This window comes from Haemaphysalis longicornis, unplaced genomic scaffold (genome assembly GCF_048455015.1).
Source record: "Haemaphysalis longicornis isolate Haplotype H1 unplaced genomic scaffold, Haemaphysalis longicornis Haplotype H1 scaffold_9, whole genome shotgun sequence".
NCBI classification, from domain to species: Eukaryota; Metazoa; Arthropoda; class Arachnida; order Ixodida; family Ixodidae; genus Haemaphysalis; species Haemaphysalis longicornis.
The window spans coordinates 63,438,585-63,462,798 of record NW_027526460.1 but is presented as its reverse complement, the minus strand read 5'-3'; the positions used below and the strand labels follow the sequence as shown (position 1 = coordinate 63,462,798).

Below are 24,214 nucleotides of genomic sequence, written 5' to 3'. Positions count from 1 at the left end.
TGCACTTTAAACAATATAAAGCAAGAGTTCTGACATTAGTTGGCAGAACCTGATTACTCAACTGCGCCCCGGGTACTCTTGTTACACTGTCTGCAACAGATAAGTTTCAAGTATAGCGATACATGAGTTTAGTTCGAAGCTCAGAGATGTTCAGCTTTCTAGGCAGAAGAAAAGTTGGTGCAACCTGTCGTGAGTATTCTTTCTGCATTATTCTTACTGCTCTTTTAATGCAAAAGTTAGCTAACTACGTTTGTCAGAAATCCAGCGACCCTAACACACAAAATTTGACCGACAAATGGCCGAACCGCGGCACACAAGATATGGCAGGCTACTCAAAAGCTTTTTGCTTTCCTGTTTAAGGGTTCCTGGAGCGATGTTATTTTCCGCACGTGTTTTTCCCGGGCCACGCACGCGCACATCACAGGCGGTCGTCAACTTATGGGGGTGCAAAGAGGCGGGGGGCGGGGGTGGGGCGAGTAGGCTTCGCGCGCACTGCGACATTCAAAGGCCTGGGCACGGTTGCCGGATGAAACGCTCCACGTCGCGATGGTGTGCCACGTGGCAAAACATCGAGCGGGCATGCTAATTACACCATTAGCCTTACGGGCGCTAGAGATTATGTCCGGATTAAATGTTATCTTTGCTTGGAGATGAGATGCGCGTGTTCTGAGTCATAATAAACGAAAGAAGAAAAAGAAGGAAATATAATTCATGACTGCAATAATTAACCGACATGTGCCCGTTCTGAAATTAGACACTCGTACTTTCGCAACCACTACATCATAAGTAGTTTTAGGTGTCCGTATCATTTTTAGCACGCATAAAAAGGCAAAGTTACGTGCAAGACATGTCCAACGAACTGCCCGACCTGAGGCTTCAATGTGTAAGCCTTCTCGGACGTATATATTACTACACGTGCCGAATATTTTACTCCTGGCCCTATATTAGCATCCTAAAGAGAAGTGAAAGTTATCAACGAGTAGAGGGAGACATACCTTCCTGCCAGTCATCCCAGCGGATCTCCCCTACCTTCTCTTTTTCAAGAAGAGCTCTGAAAGCAGAGAAGAAAACGATACACACACAAACATTAGGAAAGTAGGCGCAGGCTCGGGCCCGATTGATTCACGGCTAGACGCATGCTTGCTGCACACAAGTAATCCTGTCAATGCGATATTATACTAATTTACTTCGAACAGAAGCTTTAAAACCTCTGATTAACGTTCATTATGATAACTTAGTTTGCAGTGAAACCAATTATTTTATAGTTGTATGTCAGTGTACGAGCGAAAACAGAGACCTTACATTTTGACGAAATGTGACTAGTTACAAAAAAAGCTTTAACATCCTCTCCAAAGAAAGGTGGTAGAAGCGCGAAAACTTTCTGACAAGAAAAAAATGCCTCAAAAGTGCGTCAAAATTTCCGCTAAAAGTTTCTCCAACCTTCGCTGAAAGTGCATCCAATCGATTGTCAAACCCCCAAAGACCCGAATAGAAAAACGAACAACGAACCCATACGACGACTTTTTGCGCACTAAGCAAGTGCATCTCCGAACGATCTAAATGTATACCAATACGTGGTTTATGAGATAAAGGTATACTGTTGTAGTCGTTCTTCATGATCGATGCGTGTATTGTTTATGTGAAACCGTTCCTTTTTCGCGATGTTCAAGTAAGCGTTTCGACGTGAGCCCCGTTTCACGCACGCGCCGTGTGTCTAGAGATCTTATCATAGCTTTTCTGTCGACCAACCGGTCTATGCAGAAATGCATTAGGTTTCAGACAGGACGTCATTGGTCCCACTAAGGAAGCTTAAGCTTTCTCATACCGGATAACTAGAGACCGTATAAACAAAACAGCAGACGACTGGGCGCCGGGAGATTAAACTACCGAGGGAGGTAAACCATACGAGAAAAACAAATTGACCAGTCATGTTAACGAACAAGAAGAGCATACCAATTCTTTTCTCTCGCGGAGTAAACAACAGCTTCTAGATGCGTTTGTGGTCATAGAAACCTGACTAAAATAGCGCCATTTCCACTGCAAATGCGTTTATGTCCGCAGCGTGGAGAGCAAGATACATCTCCGGGAAAAAAACAAGCCAAAACAAGAGAAGCATAACTTCTACAGCGCTGTAATTAACAGTAAAGTGAAAAGTGACCGGACGGTTTTATCAGCTGCGAACGCTGTTTGCTCATGTTATAAACTTACTTGCTCTACCAATACTTATTACCGCGAACTGGCTCACCCAATCAAAGGAGGAGAGTACCGCTCCCAAGACCCTTTCACTCACTGTAAGTGGCGTCTAAGATTCCTTCTGCAGGTGACCTTCACCGAAAAGTTAGCTACGTCAAGTTGAAAGCCAATCGTCTAAATTTGGTTGCGATCCCCTGCCAACACCCCCTAAAACTCATCGAGGGAAATAGGGCCATCCGCCGCAACTTCCACTCTTTTAATGACCAATCTAAAGCTCTCAGTCAGCATTTCTTCACTAATTTAGTTCTCTCGTACTGCACCCACTCCCACAGCTTCAAAGACAAGCCAGAGCACCCTCGTCGCCGGACCGCATAATTTGCATGCACTTACCATTACTGCCCCAGCCACACCAACAAGCCGTGGCTAAGTAAAAGAGACGGCTGTCGAAACAATTACCCCTGCGCGCGCGCTCTCGCGCAAACCGCTTCTCCCGCGACAGTGTTTCAGCCCCTGTTCGCTTCCCTAAAGCCTCGCAAAATATTCAGTGCCACAGTCACGGCGAGCGGAACACGGAAACTTCATCAGTGGGCCCTTCATTACCGCACCATTCAAGCGGGGTGGGGAAACTCATTCGAGAAGGCAAGGCACGGTCCCTGATCCCCAGCGAGCCGATTGCCTCCCGATTCGGTCGGGATGCATCAAACACGGCGGCGAGTCAACGAGAGTCAACGAGACTCGATCGCACCTTCAAGACCGAAACAGAAGCGGGAAGAAGGGGCTTTCAATCACGGCCGGTGCTCGAGTCTACGCAGTTACGGCACCGGGCGCCGGGACGAAGCTCCGGGCGCGCGCCGGCACACTCGGTCTCCGCTAATGGCCGGTGCAAAGGCCTTTCCCGTCGTGAGGGAGCGGAGCGGGCAGCCGGAGAGGCAGCTCACGTTCGGCAAACCAAGCAAGGGCGGGACGAGGGGCCCCGCTATGGCGACACGGCCAGTCCGGCTGCCGTAATGACCACAAGGCCCCCCTAATTAGTCTCTAATGGTCCAGCACGGTCCGGACTGAGCGGCGGTGCAGCGCGCCCTCTGTTCGCCTACACGACGCACGTCATTGGCCTCGATGCGCTTCTCTCCACCTCCCCCCTATCTTCTTTCTCTCATTGTTCTCACTCTTTCCTCTATCTGTCTCGTTACCATTCTCTTTGCGGCATTGCTTTTTTTTTCTATCCATGCGAGGAGGTGGGTTCGCAATATCTGGATGATATTGACGACAAAAACCACCACTGAGACGGCTTGACAGTCGGAGGAGTTCTTTCGCAATCCCTTGCTTGGTCGTGGCCGTCGGCTATACGCCTTTTTATGTGGAAACATTACCTCACAACGAATAAATGCCAACAATACCTCTAACGTTAGTATAGAAGAGATGTTCTACTGTAAAACACATAGCATGACTCGACAAATCTAGAAGTGCACTGGGAAGAATCTAGAGCAGCATGATTCATACGCCCTTATCCGCGCGTTCCATTTCAGCTCCACCAGTCATTCCTCGATGCTAGCAACGCTGACGTTTTTGGGACTCAGTTCAAGATTGCGTAAGGGGTGCGGTCCACAATGACACGGCTAGGAGGACGCCTACGGACTGAACAAACAAAATATAATAAAAGCCGTGCTGGTCTGTCGGGATCCCGTTATTACTGTCCTGTGACGAACAGCAAAAAATCAAACAGCTGGAGAGAGAAGAACAAAGATACTGTATGAACGGACAGACAGACAGACAGATTCATTGATTGATTGATTGATTGATTGATTGATTGATTGATTGATTGATTGATTGATTGATTGATTGATTGATTGACTGACTGACGGGGGCGGACGGACGGGAGGCGGTCGGACAGACGGATGGATGGATGGATCTATGCATGAATGGACGGGCGGACCGACGGATCGATAAACGGAAATAAAATCCCCCCATTCAAACATCTAAAAAAACAATGAAATTGTTGCCTATAAATAATGAAGTCCGTTTCAGAAGGAATAAACCCAAAGTCTGATCTTCGGTAAACTGGCAAATGCAGTTATTTTTATTTTTGGTTACGCACAACAGCAACACCTTTTTTTCCCGCAACAGCGAAACCTTATAGACTAGTTCGCGATATAAACACATTCAGGACCCTATACTGTTTCCAGCAGCCAGCACTCTAACCTCAGAGAGCCAGAAATCGGTTCACAATACGCAGATATGAGACAAAACACCAATGTGAAGGCCAATTTTGGGGACGTACAAACCGGGCTAGAGGCGGAGTAAAAATTTTTTAATGCCGATGAGCTTTAAAGGAGCCATGAAGACAAAATACAAGTTTGGTTTATTAGAAAGACTGCTTAGTCCCGATAACAATGATACCAATATCATCGCAATCTTCGAACAAATAACGGAGATATTAAAGAAAACGTTTGAAGCAGTCGCGACCCCCTAGCCAATTTCCCGCAACTTTTCTATGACGTCACGGAACCTTGTTTGTGCGATTGGCGGCCGCCTAAGAGACCTGTCGCGACGACACATGACTGGACGTCTGTAATGGGGCATCTATTTCCATTTGACCGCATCACTTGAATGCTAACGTGCAGTTAACGCACTGAAAATTATGTTTTATTGTTGGCCCGTATGACGTCATACTTGCTCATAACACGTCACTGTGGCGCAAAATTTGAAAGTTTTTAAATACTTCTTGCTTTTTTTTCGTTAAAAAACATCTTTTGTGGCTCTAATGGAGCTGAGTGAGATACTGAATCCTCGCTCTTTCAAATTAAACGAAGTTGTATTTTCTCTTCATGGCTCCTTTAACAAGTCCCCATCATCAGCAGCATTTAACATTAAGCACGTTCCGACTCACGGACAAGTCTTCTCCGATAAACTTCCAATCGCTTCCACTGTGGATTACCCGAACATTTCTTAGACCCAGTTTTTTATTGCGTCCCTCATTAGATATATATATATATATATAGAGAGAGAGAGAGAGAGAGAGAGAGAGAGAGCGAGAGAGAGAGAGAGATCTTTATTGAAGTCTGGCGATGTTAGCTGGGCTAAAATGCCCAACTTGCTACGCCAGTTGATGACGTGATGAAGATGATGGCGATGATGCTCAAGAACTTGATGCGCACAGAGACGGTGAGCTATTCACAGCGACTGGTCTAGACCTGTGTGTTGCAGGTACTCTATCAGAGCTTTGGTAGCCCGTAAAGCACGTTTGGGACAAGCCCATGGTCCTAAGACGTCTTTTAGCTGTATGTCCATGGAAAGCGGCAGTCCCAAAGCCACAGCGAGGGAGTCTTTGAGCACTGAACCGAGCACATTCACAGAGCAGGTGCTGCAGGGTTTCTCGCACATCACAGTGTGGGCAGAGTGGCGACGTAGCCTGTTTTATCTTAAAGAGGAAGTTGCATTAGTCTAATCTGCATGCTGTGTACGCGATCCCTCCGTACCCATTTTGTTATTCCTGTTGTCCACCTGCTGTCAATCTACCACATGATATACGCTACCAAAGCCCAATTTTTTTCTTTTAATTTCAGCTGCTATGACTTCGAAGTGAGTCTGTTACCTAACACATGACGTCTGCTTCCTATCTTTCAGCGACACTCCTATCATCCCTCTTGCTTGGCTTACTTGGCTGATCTAAAATTTTTTTCAACGACCTTAATAAGACACCAATATCTGTAGCTGCCTCCGCCCAAAGACTACGACCCAGTTTCACCGCTGACTCCACAAACCTTCTGCAGTCGTCACTCCAGGAGGCAACTGTACTGCTCCAGCTGCCTTCTGGCTACAAAAACAATTGCACAAGAGACGCCCTCTTTACGTACAATTGTCGTGATCATAGAGTATGTTATACTTGGAATTCTACCATACGTCAGAAGACACCCGACCCCAATAAAAAAATGTTGCGTACGCTAATATGGGGAAATCTCCTTAAGCGAACTGTCCGCCCCGAGCCTTGACTTACGGCATTACAAAATAGCAGCTGTTTTCAAACGAACGACGTTGCGGAGTTCTCTTTAAACACGGCTTAGGCTCCATTTTTTTCGCATAAAAAATTGGGCGTGTGGTCAATCAAGGCTAACAAAAATCCGAGATTTTGAAGACCAGCGTCAAGAATGAGCACAGCAGTCAGGTGAGTGTGTTGACTGTGCCAGAAATTGCATGACAAATCTACGCAACGACCACGACTGCTAAGTGCTGCCGTGCTGGTGTCGAAGTGCCCCACGAAAATATCACAAAAGACAATGTTACCTATACGGAAAAAAGGCGGTCGTGTATAGGACGTGAAATCTGTTTTTCTTAACCTGGCCTTAGAGCATTACGGCTGCAGAGCAATAAGGTATCCCATAGGTTTGGTTGTAGGGTTTAACGCGCCGACGCAGCGCAGGCGATGAGGCGCGCGGTAGTGGAGGGCTCCGGATTAATTTTGACCACCTGGGGATCTTTAACGCGCGCCGAAACTTCGTACACACTGGCGTTTTTGCTTTTGGCCTCCATTAGAAAAGCGGCCGCCGCGGCCGGGAATACAACCCACGATCTCGTGCTCAGCAGCGCAACGACTTAGCCACTGAGCCACCGCGACGGGTTAGGTATCCGATAGGACGCACTGGCGAAGAACACGCACGGAGCAGAATCGAACACGGTAGAGCCCTACCGCCCAGCGTTAGAAACAGCGCTTAGAGAAGAGCCAAAAAGTACTAAAAAGACTCCGAAAAGTGCCACGTACGGCCAGTCCCTTCTCACGCAAGCAGGAAGAACTTGCACGTAAAAAAAAGAGTCGTATGGGATGCGTGCTGATGCCGTCGCATAGAAAGGAGCCCGGGGACGCATTGCTGAATCAGCGTGGTATCCTCTCGAGCAATGCCTCCGCACGGTCCAGAGAGAATCGATCACAAAAACGTCTCCCGGCGAAAACGTCGTAACACGACATACAACTACTCCCAAGGGGCAAGTTGGAAGACCGAAAAAGCACATCCATTCAGCCTTTAAATATTGTTGACAGGGTAAGTAGCAGTTTGTCATACTCCAGGTGACTGGCCGGGATGCTCAGAAGCTCGAAGTTCGCCAACTGCGCGTGTCATTTTTGTAGCAAATTTAGTTTATCTTTTGTAAGGGTATTTCACTTTCATCGGGTGCACCAGCGGTTCGCCTCGCAAAAATGCTGCGCGGCCAAACAAATTTTCGAGGCGAAGCGGATGCGGCGGAAGAAGTGTGAGATAAGTGGACGCCCTATGAAAAAACGAAAACAACTACGAACCAAAACACTGCAAAACACGGACCACACATCAAAACTAACTCAAATATTAAAAATTATTCACTTTCTGCCCGTTCCAATATTGCGAAAATAAAGTTTAAGACTATGGGACGTTCTCGTACAAACGTATAACTTTGCAATATTACTATAACGTCAAAGCGGAAAACATGCGCGATCAAAACAGACAATAAGAAAAAAAAAACAATAAAGACAAACTTGCAGGGATATTACAAGTTGCCTTCGTTGAACTAGCTTAAAACTACAACGATTGCCTGAAAACGATAAAAAACTCACGTGCTTAAACAAGCTGTCGATATTCTCAGCTACGCCTAAGCGAATATTTCGTGATGAAAAGGGTATTTTTGTGCTGCATGCTATTTTAATGTTACCTTGTTGCGCTTTGAGGACTGCAGTGCGTCCCGCCGTTTAAGGTTGTCATTGTAACGCGAAAAATGCGGTTTTTTGTTTCCTCGAGATTCGTTATAAACACATCTAGGTAACTAAATGAGCGCGCAAAAAAAAAATCGTCCTTACAACGCAATCCAAGGCTTCCAAACTTGGTTCTGTGGAGTGTTTCCAAAACTGGTAGTGCCAGCCGCGACGACTGCACATTTTTACACATAAGCGTGTATGCACTTCCCGTCAATATACGCTTTGCAGGTCAATAAAACTCGGCCAAGAAGGCGAGAAAAGGCGTTTGCTGGGTAACCTCGCTCTTCCGGAATGTGAAGCCACTCAATCCAGGTGCGCCTGGAGGAAATGAATGCCGCGCGAGCAAGAAAACGAGTCGCTAGGCACCACATAGAAACGTAGGCTCGCGGTGCTGTAGGCCTGAGAAATCGAAGCACGTCGTCTGCTACCTCGTATAACTTCATACCACTCACCAATCTCAAGTACTACCACTGTTATTAATTACCTCTTAGGAGTTTTATTTTTTTTTCTTCCGAGATTACTTCACCAAAAGTGGATATATTTTCTCATTCCTGAATTGGAATATTATGGGGCTATAAAAGCAACCACTCCACGTTGAAAAAAATATTTACACCATATTCTAAGTCAAGTAAATGCAGTACTGTTTATTTCTGAGCACTGCACAGAAACCCAACTGTCTGCTGCCGATAAAAATACAAACAAAAAAATTCCCGCGCCTTCCCGCGAGGGGAACACGAGTAAATGCAGAGCATTGGGGCCTCAGTACTGATTGAAGGCAGTGTTGCTTCCATCGCTTCTTCCGTGATGCTGGAGTAGCAGACACGAGTAAACGTGGGCACGAGCGTCAACCAAGGAAGGAAGGAGCAACGCAGTGACTGAAACACGAGCGACCGCTAGCCGCTATATTTGCAGCGCGCGCAGTAGAGGGAGAGCAGTACGGGGGGAGAGCGCGCATGCGCAAGCAGCGCGCGCCCTTCCCCGCCCCACCGCGCTGCTATCACGCACCTGTTAGGCCGAGACCGCGACGGAGCGAACGGGCTGACTACGACGTATGCGCGCGCCAGCTGCTGTTGAGAGAGAGGAGGGAAGGAGAGGCGCACCTGCTGCGGACGCGGAGCTGTTGACGCCGTCCGACGCAGGAACAGGCGAGGCTAAGAAATGCTCTGCATTTAAAAAAGAAAGCCGCCGCATATGCCTCTTCATTTTTCACCTGAGTAGGGCAATCAACGTTTGGCTATTACACTGGGGGAGCATCACGACTGTGTCGCAATTTTCAAAGCAGAAAGTGATACAGCGTGTCTGACGAGCAATCACAGTGTTCGCTTCAGAGATGTTTTTATCCTCAATAGAAGAACTGCTAGAATCAAAGTAATCGCGGTCTGCTTCGCATTCGCACACAAGATTAATATCAATATCTGAATCATCTTCGCTGGGAGATGATGACGAAGTAGAAAAACCTATTTGTATGTGTTGACGGGCCAGCGGCGCATGTGTTGCCGCCAACGGACGCGCCATGTTCTCACTCAAAAACCCCGCTCCTGCCGCAGCCGGGGAGAACATTACATTTTCAAGCAAGCGCTTCCATCGGGTGGGCGAAGCGCAGTGGAAACCGTAGACGAACGCTGGTTGTCCTTACCACATAACTGGAGAATCGATTCCCGTAGGACGAGCGCAGATCGACCAACAGTTTTGGTAGATTGAACTAGTTCACTCTAGTTAGGGGACGCATTGCCTGGGACGAGTTCTTCTGCGCCCGAAACACTTACGAGGTTAAGGCAAAATCGCTAGACCTCAATTCTCTTTGTCAAGTACCGAAAAGCGTACAAAAATGTATTGTTTGGTACGCACAACCGTGCAGAAAATTGGATCGCGTGCCGAGTAAGGGAAACAGCAGCGCGGGAAAAAGGGTTCTGAGAATGGGAGACTGACCGTAGAACGTTCAGGACGCGCGAAACGCCGCTCGCTGTAACCGCCGTCATGACGGCGGTAACGACTTACACAAAAACTCTCGCCGGGGTAAGTACATATGGGTTAGAGCATAGGCAGCGCAGCGGCTGTCCGTAACGGTACCCTATTAGGTCCTACCCTCTAACCCGCTTTACTGACCGCGGACAGAAGTACAAGCAAGAAACGGTGTAGAACATAACAGAAATTCCTTCTAAGAGGGAATATCGACGTGATCATTTCCGCCAAATAACGATATTGCGCCAAGAATTACGACAAGAAATCTATTTTTGTTTTATTTACTTCAGGCTGCACGCAAAATAGAAAGGCTTGCTGCGTATATATTGGCACACGCCCCGTTTACTTTTAATCCCTCGCTCCCTGACGGCCACCGAAGGGTTGTTACCCTCTTCCTCGGTATTCCACGCTGCACGCACGCAGTGTCCAGATGGCGCTGCAGGGAAGCTTCCTTCTGCGTCAGCGCTCTTTCTTTCCCGGGGACTCGCCTCGTCAGGTCAGCGTTCGCTGCTCAATTCGGGCCGACGCACGCCAGGCCCAAGACGGGCACAATCACGTTCCGCTTGAAGAGACCTGACTGCGCGGCTGTCGCGCGGAGGACGTCGCTGAAAAGGAAGACTACGGCAGGCATCCTCGCGCACCTCAATGCGCTTCTCGCATGTACGCAGGATAAAGCGAAGCGAGGCAGAAGCTTCAGCGTCGACATCCCGGCACGATGCGCTCGCGAGCGCGCCTGCGAGCTTATAGGGACGGCAGCTTACCGGACTTGCGCTTGGAGATTTATCTGCTTACATGGTTCTGGTCGTGAGTGTTACTCTGTAGCCGCCATGTCTTTACAAGCGTAGCGGTAGACAAAAACGGCTGGGGAGGACAACAACGTGCTGGTAAGACTTTGCGTATTACAGGGTAGATCGAACACGCGCCCTCAAAGCAGCGGTGAGGAACATGCCGCCAACGGGAGGTTTGGAAGAAAATATGCCGTTGCTGGGATCACTGCTCGAGGGTCGGAAACGCTTGGCTCTTTCCAGGTCAAAGGAAATACATTTTTGGTTTGTATGGTAAGGGCCAAAGCAAATTTCGGTGCATGGAAAAACCTCAGCAAAGGAGATTAAACAAAAAGCGCAAGATTAAAGACCCGGGGAAAACGTGTTGGGCTCAAACGGTTATTAAAACCACGTTCCTATAATGAAAGAAAGTTGAAATTGTAGTTTTAACCGTGGAAACCACGCATAGGTTCCGGGGCCCGTCCTTGTGGAGGACTACAGAAAAATATATACCACCTGGAGGTTTTAAACATGCGCTTAAATATCGTGCTCGTTGGATCATAAAGAAAACCACAGTTTATTTAAAAAGTCATAATTGAATGAACATCACCTGCCTCTTCGCGTGGAAAAAAGACATAAAGTAGCTGGTGTCCTCATCTGCCTGTCCTCATGAATGCATGTGCTCACACCTTCTTTCATTGATTGATTCGCATTCCGCCGATCTTTCCACGCACACGTTGTAGGGTAGGTGTATCTTTGCAAGTACTATATATATGGATATGTATATATATATATATATATATATATATATATATATATATATATATATATATATATATATATATATATATATATATATTAGGTAGGATGATTGATTTAGGTGTGGACGGCCGTTTAAAGAGGGTTGTAGTTATGGCAGTCGACCATTTCTGGTATCTCGTCTTTCTTACTTCTTTGCAGAGAAAGTAATTAAGACGGCGTATGACGAATGGGTTTTACGATTCTAAAACGCTACGAAGGCCCTCCGCAACTGCTGATTAAAAGCGCGGTTGGCAGTACCACATGAGCTATTCAAACTTCCTGAACGATGTCTAGCAGCACGAAAAGCTCTTTGCGGAGTGTTCACCTTACTGCAGTCCACTATTATTTTGCAACCACGCGGCGACTAACTTACTGCTTTTTTTTTATCCTGATAAGCGTGAGTAAACATTGCAAGGTGCGTTGACCTGGCGTCCAGTCGCAATCAGAAACGCTGTCATGGTTCGCGCCCCGCTTTTTCTAGCTGGTGGCTCAGCAGAGTGATGGTGAAATTCTCGAAGATTGGGCCGAGTTGAATAGTTCGAGACGTGGTTGGTAGGATGCGAAGTGAGTGAGGGCCCTATACAACTATTCACATTATGTAACAGTTCACACACAAAACGTTCAAACAAGAAAAGTTAGCTCCAAGTGCTCATAAATCCCTTGAGCGCCTGAAATCGAACTCTTCTAGCGACGGGTGACCATAAATCAACCTAGCAACGTTAGACGAGAACAGACTTCTTTCCGCTATCCGACTAGCAGGAAGGCTCAGACGAGAACGCTTTTTCGCCCCGGCCCTGGAGTCTCCCTCCATCAGATACGGCCCTGAAGCTTGTCTATGGTCATATGCGATGACCCAAAGTTCTCCGCCGGCAGCTGCCGGTCATATTCATCTGCCTGTCAATTGGACGTCACGTCACACGGAAGGAATACTTGTACGTTATGCGCGCCCACATCGCACAACACTACCGCCTCACCCACAGAACACTACCCCCGCCCAACGCCGAACTTACGATAGAGGAAGCACAGATGTGGCGCACTCTACAAACCAACTCCTTCCCCATCGCACGCCATTACAGCACTCCCACCCACACCTCTTCCTCTCCGCAGAGTGTCCGAGATGCCGCAACCTCGACACGCTATACCACTCCTTATGCGAGTGCCCCGCGGACCCCTACCCCAACCCCCCTTCCCCAACCCCACCCACTGGAAGCAGAGCTTGGGTAGCTCTTGCTTCGTGGATCAACGGAACCTGACGCAACGGGCACTAGAGGTCGCCTCGGCCATTTGGGCTGAGGCAACCCCTTCCCCCCAACCTGAACCCGGTGTCTCACCAATACAGTGTTCTCTCTCTCTCTCTCTCTCTCTCTCTCTCTCTCTCTCTCTCTCTCTTTGTCTCTCTTTCTCTCGGGGGGCGCTATGAAAGCGTGTCTCCGCGCATAGGATTTTTCCTACTGCCGGTGAGGTTCGGCGCGAAGATGACCAACGGACAATCCGGTGCGTTTCCCAGACGGCGGCGCTCCACCATGCGTAGGGCTGCTGCTGAATTATCGCGACGACCATAGTGCTTTGCGACGGCGATATCGCTTTGTCAGCACGTCCCCAACCCGCAATTCTTTGCCGAAAGTAGGGAGGTGCGACGTGTTTCGTGATGGCAACATAACTCGAAGCAAGGCTGATTCATCGACTTTTGGGCGTTGGACCATGCCAGAGCGAATTGAATGCATACCTGCGTAAGTTCAACTGCGCTGCCCATCCGGAAAACACGAGTTCTCCCATTCCTACGGCATCCGCGCATTTTTAGGAGAATAACCTATCAAGTGAACCTACAGAGTATTATATCCTCATCCACAACATTTTTAACACCCCTATCCGAAGGAATAATACAACTCAACAGGCATTCTATGCGCATCCAGGGCAAAACTGCGCGTCTATTAAGACCAAACGCGCGGGCAGATGACATGTGCATTGCAGGGGAGTGTACACTACGCAGTAAAACGTCAGACAATAATTTCACCATGGCCCAATTTCCCCGCTGTTTGAATTTTTCGGAGCCGGTACTTGAGCCGAGTAGCACTTGGTATACCAGCTCCATATCATCACATTGAGTAATTGAGGCTCCCAAAACGAAATTAAATCTAATTACTTCGGCCAGCATCCCCGAAGTATAACCGACTTAACCCAATTTTAATATAATGAATTGCCAAAAATGCAGCTGAGATTTGGAACACCCGAGGTTAGAGATAAAATAACGTGGGTAATGCAGCTGAGATTTGGAACACCCGAGGTTAGAGATAAAATAACGTGGGTAAAGCTGCATCGTGTCCACTGCAAAGTAGCGGGATGGTTGTGAGAGAATGGGTAGAAGAGGGAAGGGAAGGGGTTGTGTGGGTTTGGAAACAAAATGGCGACAGCGAGTGTTTGCTCCGATCCTTGAAGTCTGACTCCTTTCCTTCTCAGGCCTGATCGCTCACATCAAGAAGGGCATCAGACTATGGCAATTCAGAATTATGCGGCCTCTACAGCGCACTCACAGCTGTATGCCATTGATGACGCTCCCGAAGAGCCCGAGCACCCCGAGGAACTCTACGGTGCCGCACAGCTTGACGGCCGCCTCCTGGGCCACGTTGGAGACGCCGTAGAGGGCGGCGCCGCCCAGGCACAGCATGTCGCCCAGCAGCCGGTTCGAGGGCGCCGAGACGTGCGCGGAGGCGCCAACGGCCGACTGGGCGGCCTCGTGCGCGTCGGCCCACACCAGGCAGCCGACGCCCAGCAGGGCCACGCTCACCCCCAACACGTGGACGGGCAGGTAGCGCACCTTGAGCGCCAGCCACGACAGCGCCAGCACCACCGGGATCGTGAAGCAGTCCAGCAGCTGCGCGAGAACGAACCGGAGAAGTTACCGCTACTTGGCATCACTCATCAGCCAGTCCACAATAGTTCTGAGCAGTTTGTACGCAGTCCAGGACTGCTTCGGCAGAAGCCATTCTGTGGGCAGAAAAAAAAAATTACGGAGCTGCCTCAGAGCAGTCCTGACAAGTACAAAATGACAAACGGAAGAAACTTAGTATTCTTGAAACAACGTGTTTTTGTTAAAAATTCCAAGGTTCCCGCCGAGTTGATGTTTCTGAATTCCCCGAGTTAACCAGTTTCCCCGGGTGCTTTTTTGCAATTCTGTGAGAGATAAAACGCGGTCTTATCGGCTGCGTCATGCCGTAGGCTGCTAAAGAATAAAACGATTTGACTGTATAGGCCAAGGGATGTTATATTTGTCTGCAAATCTAATCTTAAAGCAAAGTAGTACTTATTCGATTACACGGGAAAACAGAACGAAAGCGCCAGTAAAATGCCCGACGAATGCAGCACCTTTCAAAAAAAAAAAAAGAAAGAAATGTACAATACGTATATTGCAAATCGCGACGGATATTTTTTAAAAGAGAAGATAAAATTCAGCTTTGAACAAAACCAAACGTTTTCGTATGCAAGATAGCTTCACCTACCGATAATAACCACACTCTCTAAGGGGAGTTTTCGTAAGGAACAAACATAACCCTGAACCCTATTGATCACATCTCAGGTTACAGGAAATGCCAGTTCATTTTCAAAGCTGGGGAGGCCAAGCTACGTGGAATCTTTTTTGTCGTTTTATTTCGCTGCTGTGGAAACAAATGGTAAAGAAAGGAGGTCCCATTTTTCAAGGTTCCTTCGAAGTTAGAGGAGATCATTGACGGACTTGCTAGGTTTAATTTAGGACTACGACCAATACTTTGCCGTCAACTCGCATGCGCACACACGCATGCGCGCACACACACGCACACTCGCACACGCCCATAACACACGCACGCGCACACGCTTGAGTTGCCCGGAGGGCGCGCGCGCACACATCCGCGCGCGCTCCCTCTATCTCCCTTCCTTCGCCCGGCCTTGCACGGCTGCGCCCATTATCGGAATCGCTGGGAGGTTTCTAGAGCCACGGTGTTATCACACTCCAGCACGATCCCAGAGGGACAATTCAACCGCAACGCGGAATAATTGGTGGTCGATGGTTAACGAAGTTATCTGAGCGCGCGCAGGGCCTGGTTTGCGGGAATGGTTACGTAGCGAGGCTTCTCCCAACGTGGCAATACATGCTGCAGGGGATCTGTACGAGGGCGTTTCCACATCTGTTGAGCTGTTGGGTGGTTCGGCGATCTCTAATGACATGACATATTTCAATATGTTTAGTGTTAACTAAACTCGGCCGCAACATTAGAAGGGACCTAATGACACGACATATTTCAATATGTTTAATGTTAAGTAAACACGGGTGCAACTTTAGAAGGACGAGGAAGTTGCCCCTGCGCCTCGGTGTCACACAGACCTACCAAGGTTTTTGTCTCGATTTTCGGCAGCCCGGACATGGGCCGCTTTAAATAAAGTTTGATCTCTCTCTCTCTCTCTCTCTCTCTCTCTCTCTCTCTCTCTCTCTCTCTCTCTCTCTCTCTCTCTCTCTCTCTCTCTCTCTCTCTCTCTCTCTCTCTCGATCATTCACAGAGCGTGCTTTGCCGAATTGCGCACTGCTGTAACCCCCGCCCCACCTTCGTCAACCCAATGCAAGGCTTTTCTATCTCCTCATATATATAACCGGGCCCGGCAGCGGTTACCTGTACGCTGGTGAGCGTGGTGTACTGGTAGGCCTTGACGAGCAGGAAGTTGGCCTCGACGTCGACCAGGGCGAGCAGGAAATAGCGTCCCCCGCGGGCGCGCAGCACGGGGATCAGGCCGCCATCTCCGCCCCGGCACGCCAGCCACGTCGTGAACACGGCGCACAGCAGCACGTAGTTCACGAAGCTTTGCGCTGCGTCGCGCAGGAAGAGGAGGAGGACGACGGCGACAAATTAGCCCGGGCGATATATCGACGCCCCGACCAGTATCGACGCCCCGCAAAAGAGAACAAAAACAGTCAGACGAGAGAATTTGGCGGCTCGCCGGGAGGGGCACGGCGTTGTGACGTGACTTGAAGCCGAGTGTCATTACCGGTCCCAACGGACGAAAAATAAAAATAAAGGAAGTTCGAACCATTCGCACGTCCAGTTCCCGGACGGACATTTCGTACTACGATATACCTGATGGGACCATAGATGAAGTTCCTGCAGTTTTGTGAGAGTTGTGGGAAGAAAGTTGCGCCGGGAAATGTCGTTATTATAAATACGACTGGGCAGGAACAAAGGATGCAGGAGGCAATTGATTCATTATCCGACTGTGCATTTTGTACAAGGGGCAGTCAAGTAAGCGGCTAAAGTTAGAAGGCATGCGCTTCGCTTGTAAATGTACACGCTCTTGTTACATTTTATCCGTCGGAAGTAGCCAACCTGTTACCTTTTCCGTAAGCTCGATACCTACAAATATGACTGAAAGGTAGCTCAACAGTGGAGCTCAGTTGGCACCACAAGATGAAGTACCGAAACTGTGCCGTCGTGGGTGCCATCGCGGGTTCCATTTTCTGCCTATGCGTAAATCGCACTCGTGCAGATCATGCAGCTAACGAAGCTTAGTTATTATCGTTTGGGAATTTAAATAGAACAGCGGCATGCATGCACGTTTTCATGCCGCCTTCGAGTGGCCGAGTTAGGGGGAAGCTCGGACACATCCACAGGAAGCGATGCTTGTACAGCACTAGACACGTGCATGGGTTGAAAAAGCGGGAGAACGGACGACTATTACACAGCGCAACTGAATTGCCATGTAGATTTGTCGCGAGCAGTTTTCATTACAGTATTTTCGCGCGTATAGCCCGGCCATGTATATAATCCGAACCCCCACTTTCAGGCTGCCGGAAAAGAAAAAAAAAATCCTCGCGTATTGCGCGCACACTTGATAGGGGAAAGGCTGCACCAAAGCTACTGCTGAAACAACACATCACATGCTATGTAGACAGAAAAAGCGTATATTTAGCAAGTAGAATACACTTGACTTCAAGGCGAAAGTCACAATTAACAAATAAAATTCAATTGTTAGAGTGCGCTGGTCCTTGTTTTTTCTTGCTTGTCCTTGCATGTTTTGCGCCATCGCTGCCCAGTCGTACTGAGCAGGAGCTTCACGGCGCAACGCGCATTGCCGTGAAGCTGCACTAAAAAAAAAAAGAGAAACCCGCGTTTAATCCGCGTGCTTACATTGCCACTGAAATTTTCGCATTTTTGGTGAGGGTTATACCCGCGAAAATACGGTACTCGACCATAGAGGGCGCTGTCATTGCAAAGAGGTAGACTCGTTCAGTTTTATTTACCTGCACTGTTCCTAAACATGCACCTCAACTTCAGAAAATGAGCGAACGAGAGCGATCATGCTGTTCACGTTCTTCATCTATCAGTCTTCCTGTCAAAATGTCATAGCAGATTTTTGGGGTGTGCGAACAATATTCTTCGTCCGGATCGATCCTTCGAATACATCGGTGGACGCTTCCACGTTATACTTCGGTTATTCACTCAGACGGCACATCTGAGGCCGTGCGTGGTCCCAATACAGGCGCCGCATTCAGGGCAGTTTCAAGAACACACGTTGTTTCGGAGCATTTCAGGGCGCTATAAATCGTATGCAGAGATGAGACTGGGGTGCAGCGGAAGTGTTAGGAATTCCTTGTTACGAAGACTGCATCAGGAGCATGATCCTCGCCTTTAAATCAGGATACAATAATTGATGGATTGATTGATTGATTGTGGTGTTTAACGCGCCCACGCTACACAGGCGATGAGGCGCGCCAAAGTGGAGGGCTCCGAGTTAATTTTGACCACCTGGGGATCTTTAACGTGCGCCTAAATCTCGAACACAGGGGCGTTTTTGCTTTTCGCCTCCGTCAAAATCACGAGACAATCGCTCCTGTGCTTCGTGGACATGGTGTTGCCAGTGTACAGATAGTCTAGTGATATCATAAATACTATTTATTAAAGCGAAGCTTTCTGAGTCTCACTGATGGCGCACATCGCGTCGAAAAAGCACTGCAGAAAAGCCAACTTTCTCTGAAGATAATGATAATTGTGGGATAAGTGAAAGAAAAAGACGCTCCCCGTGGTCACAATCGAATCTTGGTCCTATGCGTTAAGAATAGCGCCATTAGCAGTTAAGAGGCCGATGGCTATACGACCGCCGTTTCGATTTGGACAGGGGTACACGCACATGCAAAATAAAACCGAAAAATCATGTACCCCTTCGTTTACCAACGACGATAGTTGAACGCGAAGCTTTCTTCTTGCGAAATGAAATGGCGAACGTTCAAACTCCAAGCCGCCGCGATTAGAAGTCCAAACTGCGTGCGAGTCAAAGCCAAAGCCAGCGCGATCAAAAGTACGCATCGTCTGCGAGTGAAAGTTCAAACTTAGGCGACGACCAAATAATCCCTCGCAAGAAAGCTTCGTGTTCAACCATTGTCGTTGTTAGGCGGAGGGGCGCATGGTTTTAGTCTAATCAGAGTGGACCTATAGACGGCAAGAAAATCATTGGTAAGGCGCTATTGATCATCTGCCGGCACCAAACTATCGATACCATGCTACCTATTGTAAGCTAAAGTGATACCACGCTAGCCATTGTAAGCTATATTGAAACTATCACTAGGCACTTTCGATAGTCAGCAGTACTTAGGTTATGAACAGTAATAGTGATAGCAGACGAGGAACGGAAGAAATCTTGTTTCACAGGAAAACACCAGAGAAACGGGGAACATTCTCCTAATTACCGAGTAGCACTGATTTCAAAATTAGTGAGCCGTGATTGTAACGATTGAATTTATGCAGACAGGACACAGCGAAAATATATTTAATAAAACATTAGCGACAATACACTGCCGGTCAGGTTTATGGCAAGTTGTGGAAACGTATTACACCACGTCGATCCGTTAATCAACTGGTATATAGCCGTTACACGTAAAGTATGATCTGAAGAAAGAAAAGTTTAGTGTGGGCGAGTTGCTACACCACTCTTATGATTAACAACAGCGCAAGAACCATGGACGGTAAAAGAATTACCCTCAACAACACCGTGCCGAATATCCAACTAGTGTTTATCGAAAAGGTGAAACTGCTTGCCACATGCGTCAGAAAGAGAGGGATGGTATGTTTTTAACAGCTCACACAGCGGATACACTGTGCCGCTATGCAGTATGAAGCACCTACATCGCCGGCGGCCGTAACATCGGCAGTAGCGAACAGCATAGTCAAATTAAGCCACTAAACCTCAAATCATCATCATCAGCCTACTCAGGTGCAGCGCAGGACGAAGTCCTCTCCAATTGACCTCCAACCCCTCCTGTCCTGCGCTGCTCGAGCCCACTGTTTACACCGAATTTCTTTAATTCATCCCCGCTTTGGGTTAACGGCCTTACCCTTCTACTAGTCATTGAGAACCAGTTGGGCTTGTTGGTACATAGTTAAAATGGTTGCAGCCCAAAAACGACGACGGACGAGTGAGGACGAGTAGCGCTCGTCCCGTTTGTTCCTCACTCGTCCGTCGTCGTTTTTGCGCTGCAACCATTTTAACCTTCTAGTAGACCCATCTCTTGGTATCCACTCTGTTACCCTAACTGTCCACCGGTTCTCGGTTCGTCTCACTACATGGCAAGCCCAAGTTCATTTCGTTTTCATTAATTGAACTAGGATACTATTGTCAACGCTAGTTTGTTCTCTGATCCAGGTAGCTCGTTTCCCGTCCCTGAGCGTTACTCTTATTATTTCGTTCTATGACCCGTTCAACTGTATCTTCCGAGAAGACGAAGTTCATGACAGTCGCTAACAAAGCTGGCCGCAAGAAGCTCGCCGTCCACCTTCCATCTATACGCATAGGCGCTCATCAGCTTGCTGAAGCAACAGAGCTGCGTATTCTGGGCCTGCATATTCACCAGGCTGGTACCGCTACAGCATGGCTGAAAGCAGTGAGGCAAACGGCGGCAAATACCATTCGCCTGATCCGCCGCATTGCGCCAAAAGCGGGTGGTGCAAGAACTGAGGTCGCTCGTAGGCTGGCGTGCGCTGTGCTCCAACCACGATTGGTTTATGAAGCACAGTTTCAGCGTCTAACTGTATCCCAACATGCTAAACTGGAAGCTATTAATAGAGAATCCATGCGAGCCATCACCGGTCTCCCTCGCATCATCCCGATACCGGTCCTTCAGGAACAAGCTCAGCTCAACACAATTGACGAGCTCATAAATCAACGCCGAGCTGTGCGACTGTGAAAGTATGAATGTCTGCAGAACGGCCATGCACTGCACGACCACTTCAACCCGGGCACCTTGGCTCCCCCGGAAAGTCAGGATGAGCTTCCACCCTGGGGTTATACGATTACGACCTCCAACAAAACAAGCCATCTACAGAAAAGGCGGACCAAGGAGGGTAAAGTACAGCTCTCTCCCCTCCCAAACAACCCGGGACCAGACGATCAATGACTCCTTTACACCGACGCTTCATGCACAGGAACGCATGGAGTCACAACGTGGATCAGCCCCACTCATCCCAGCATCGAAGGCAGTATTCCCTACGCCTCTGCCACATGCACCCCAATCCTGCTGGAATTGCAGGCTATACACGACGCCCTACTGTGTGCAGCCGCTTCCAATGAAGACTTGACCACCATCAATATTCGTACCGACTCTACGCAAGTGATCCACTATTTGAAACAGGTTGCGCAGACCCCCATTATCTGTCAAAGCATCCACCAGCTCCACAGCAAAATGCCATTCAAAGTGGTTGTGTCATGGGTTACTGGTCACACCAGTATTGCAGGAAATGAACGGACTGACTTCCTGTCACGCAACTGCACAGCCCCATCATCCCCCGCCCAGCTCCCAAGTGACCCATGGGTCACAAGAATGGCTGCAAAGGAAGATCTTCGACGCCGAACGCGTGCTCTCATCCCTCCGTGTTCGGTTCTCCTCCCCCTCAACCTTACCAGGATGGAGGAGGTTGTACTACGAAGGATCCGACTGGGCGTGGCTCTTACTCCTTCGCGCACGTGTGGTTTTCCTCCCTTTTTTTTTCCGCGACCTAGTTATTTCCCCCATTCTCTACCTTTTCTTTTGACCTGAGGCTTGCAGATAGTTTCTGATAAGGACCCCTCTCACCGCCTGTTCTGCTTCCGGCGGTTCTGAGAACCTTTCGGTATGCCGCGCGGCAGGTCAACAAACACCCTCTCATCCTTTCTCCCCAAGAATTTCCCAGAATATCAACCCCCGGTTGACTTCCGTCTCACCTACTTCGCGACTCAAACTATACAACCTTCTTTCCCCCTCAATATCTCCCCCGACATACTCCCAAACCAATCTGCTTTCTCAATTCCACTTCCTTCTTTCCTTATATGAAATAGCGGTTTATTCAATTAAAAGCGGTCTGGCACGAGTTGGTTGAGCGGGTCCTCCCCAGAACGAACGTATGTGCACAAACCCTATTGCGATCACCATGAACTGGCCCATGAATTGCAGGTTCCAAGAACTGGCCCAGTTATTGAGTCTACTGAGAACGACCAGCATTTATTTGTTTATTTTCTCTTACCCTCCCTCCCCTTTCCTTTCCCTATCGTGACCAGTGGTCATCCTTTTCTATTAAAGGATGTCTCTCTCTCTCTTCCTTCTCTACTCTCACCTGGGGACCTACCCCTATATAAATCGTGCCAGCCAGGCGAGAGGTTGCCCTGAGGAAGGCAACTCTCTTTGCTGAAACATTGGCAGCAATCGTGGTTTCTACCTTGTTCGAAGTTTTCTTTTCTTATATATATATATATATATATATATATATATATATATATATATATATATATATATATATATATATATATATATATATATATATATATATATATATATATATAAATGTAGAGCCCGACACACGTCTAAAAAACAACAGGTTTACTAGTCTTCATCGCAGGCGCAACAAACCTTTTTGTTATTAGACGTGCGTCGGACTCTACCTTTTGATATTTCTTCTGGGCCATTAGAAACTTCTTCCTCGACCTCGCTGCTCCACATTTCATGATTTCCCTAACAAAGACGACAATCAATTAGGAACAACAAAAAAATAAACAGATCTCCATCCACGCGTACGATTCTCCACAGCATCCCGAGAGAAGTTCTGGGGCTTCGAATATTTTAGCCCTTACCATTAAGTTCACGCCTCGTTTAGCTCGGAGCGCGAGTGAAGAAGCGTAGGAGAGAAACCGGTTGCTGCATTTATAATCGCGTATACGCACCCGCACAAAAAAGTAGAAGAGCCAGATACGTTTTCAAGCGTGCGAATACATGGGTCCACCGAATTACGCGCCGAAAACTTTCAGCACGGCAGCGCAGTGGAACGGGAGAAAGCTGAGAGAAAAGAAAAAGAAGATAGCGGCTGATTACGAAGCCCTCCGAAAAGAAGCCAACGCGACTGGAGCTCCCTACACGGACCAGGGCCATCCTGTTATCCCAGGGTGCGAAGTGGAAAAGTTTTTGCATAAGTAACTAGCAGCGCGGAGAGGCCTTTCGTCGGCGGCGAAATTCGAAGTTTATCTTTTTTTTTCTCCTCGTTTCTGGAACGTTCCACACGCTTGGAAAACTGGGCGCGATTTTTGCCGAACGAGATCCCATTGCAGGTGGCACGATCTCTTGTAAAGGATGAGGCTGGAAGGGAGGTATACGCTGAGCCAAGCGGGCCCAATGGCGCGTACGTTATACGCTGGCCGTGGTTTCGGTAAGACTTGCTCTTTTAGCCAGCGCAAATACCGGGATTTGCGTTGATAAACGCACAAAAGAACAACGCCAGTTAACTCAACCAGCAGTATTATTTGGACGCCAAATAAGAACGTCAAACACAGGCGGATGACGTCAACGCTCGTGTACCCACAAAAATTCGGTACCCGCCACGACGGTTAAAAGGGCCCTGTAACACTTCCGGTAAACACTTTCACCCTTTGTTTGGGTTCTGGAAGCGCTGTGATATCTTTATCTGTTGCTAGCACAGAGCGGCACTGCGTGATTCGCTCATTGCAGTAGATCCGCTATCCGTTTCTGTTTTGCTTATGTGGGGTTTTTTAAGCGGCTATCGCATGCGTTCATTGCTGCAACTGAAACGGAGTCGGCGAGCAGTCGCTACATCGCTATAATAACGTAATTCAAGCGCTCGAAGCAAGCCAACACCGGGAAAGAGAAAATTCTGTTGAACAAGTATCTAAGTTATCTGATGGGCATATATGAGTCATTTCTGGCGGAGGTACCTGGGGAAGCCTTATTTTAAGTACCGGATGTTTGTTACCCACGGTACGGAAAGTTCAATGCAGCCTTTAAATTTTAGAAAAAAAATTGAGAAAAGTGTTGCAGTGACTAGGTAAGGATTTGCGCTGGTTGAGTCCAATGACGCCGGTACGATCCCAGCCTCAGCGGCCGTCTTTCTAATGGACGTGAAAACCGAAAACATCCGTGTGGACATATCAGGGAACGTTGAAATTGATCCGCAACTCCCCACTACTGAATTCCTCAGAGTTTAGGTGTCGCTTCGGCATGCACAACCACCAAAATTTGAATTTGAAAGTAAATTCCGAGCATAGCTACCAAGTGCCTTGGTTCTGGCAGTCTTGGTTGCTACAAGTAGCATTCGAGGGTGCGTGGCCAGTGGGCTGCTCCTAACACGGCGTAGACGCTCCATTCGCGGACACGGGGTGCAAAAAAGAGGTCTACTTCAGCCCCAGCCCCAAGTTGTCGGAGTGGTGCTGGCTACCACCCCTGAACGCAGGAAACACTCGCATGCCCACAAGAGAATGGAGTAACGTTCAGTCGCTACTGCATTGC

The 24,214-nt window shown here is 48.2% G+C and overlaps 1 protein-coding gene across 1 annotated transcript in view; it reads right to left on the bottom strand.

Moving 5' to 3' along the window:
• The window catches only part of LOC144153657 (solute carrier family 35 member F2-like), a 236,589-nt gene that overhangs the window by 10,550 nt on the left and 201,825 nt on the right, over positions 1 to 24,214 (bottom strand). The window contains exons 5-7 of the mRNA XM_077685319.1: positions 16,077 to 16,270; positions 13,968 to 14,308; positions 996 to 1,051 (exon numbers count right to left, since the gene is read on the bottom strand). Coding sequence (XP_077541445.1) covers positions 996 to 1,051; positions 13,968 to 14,308; positions 16,077 to 16,270 — 591 coding nt within the window. The remainder of the gene's footprint in view (positions 1 to 995; positions 1,052 to 13,967; positions 14,309 to 16,076; positions 16,271 to 24,214) is intronic.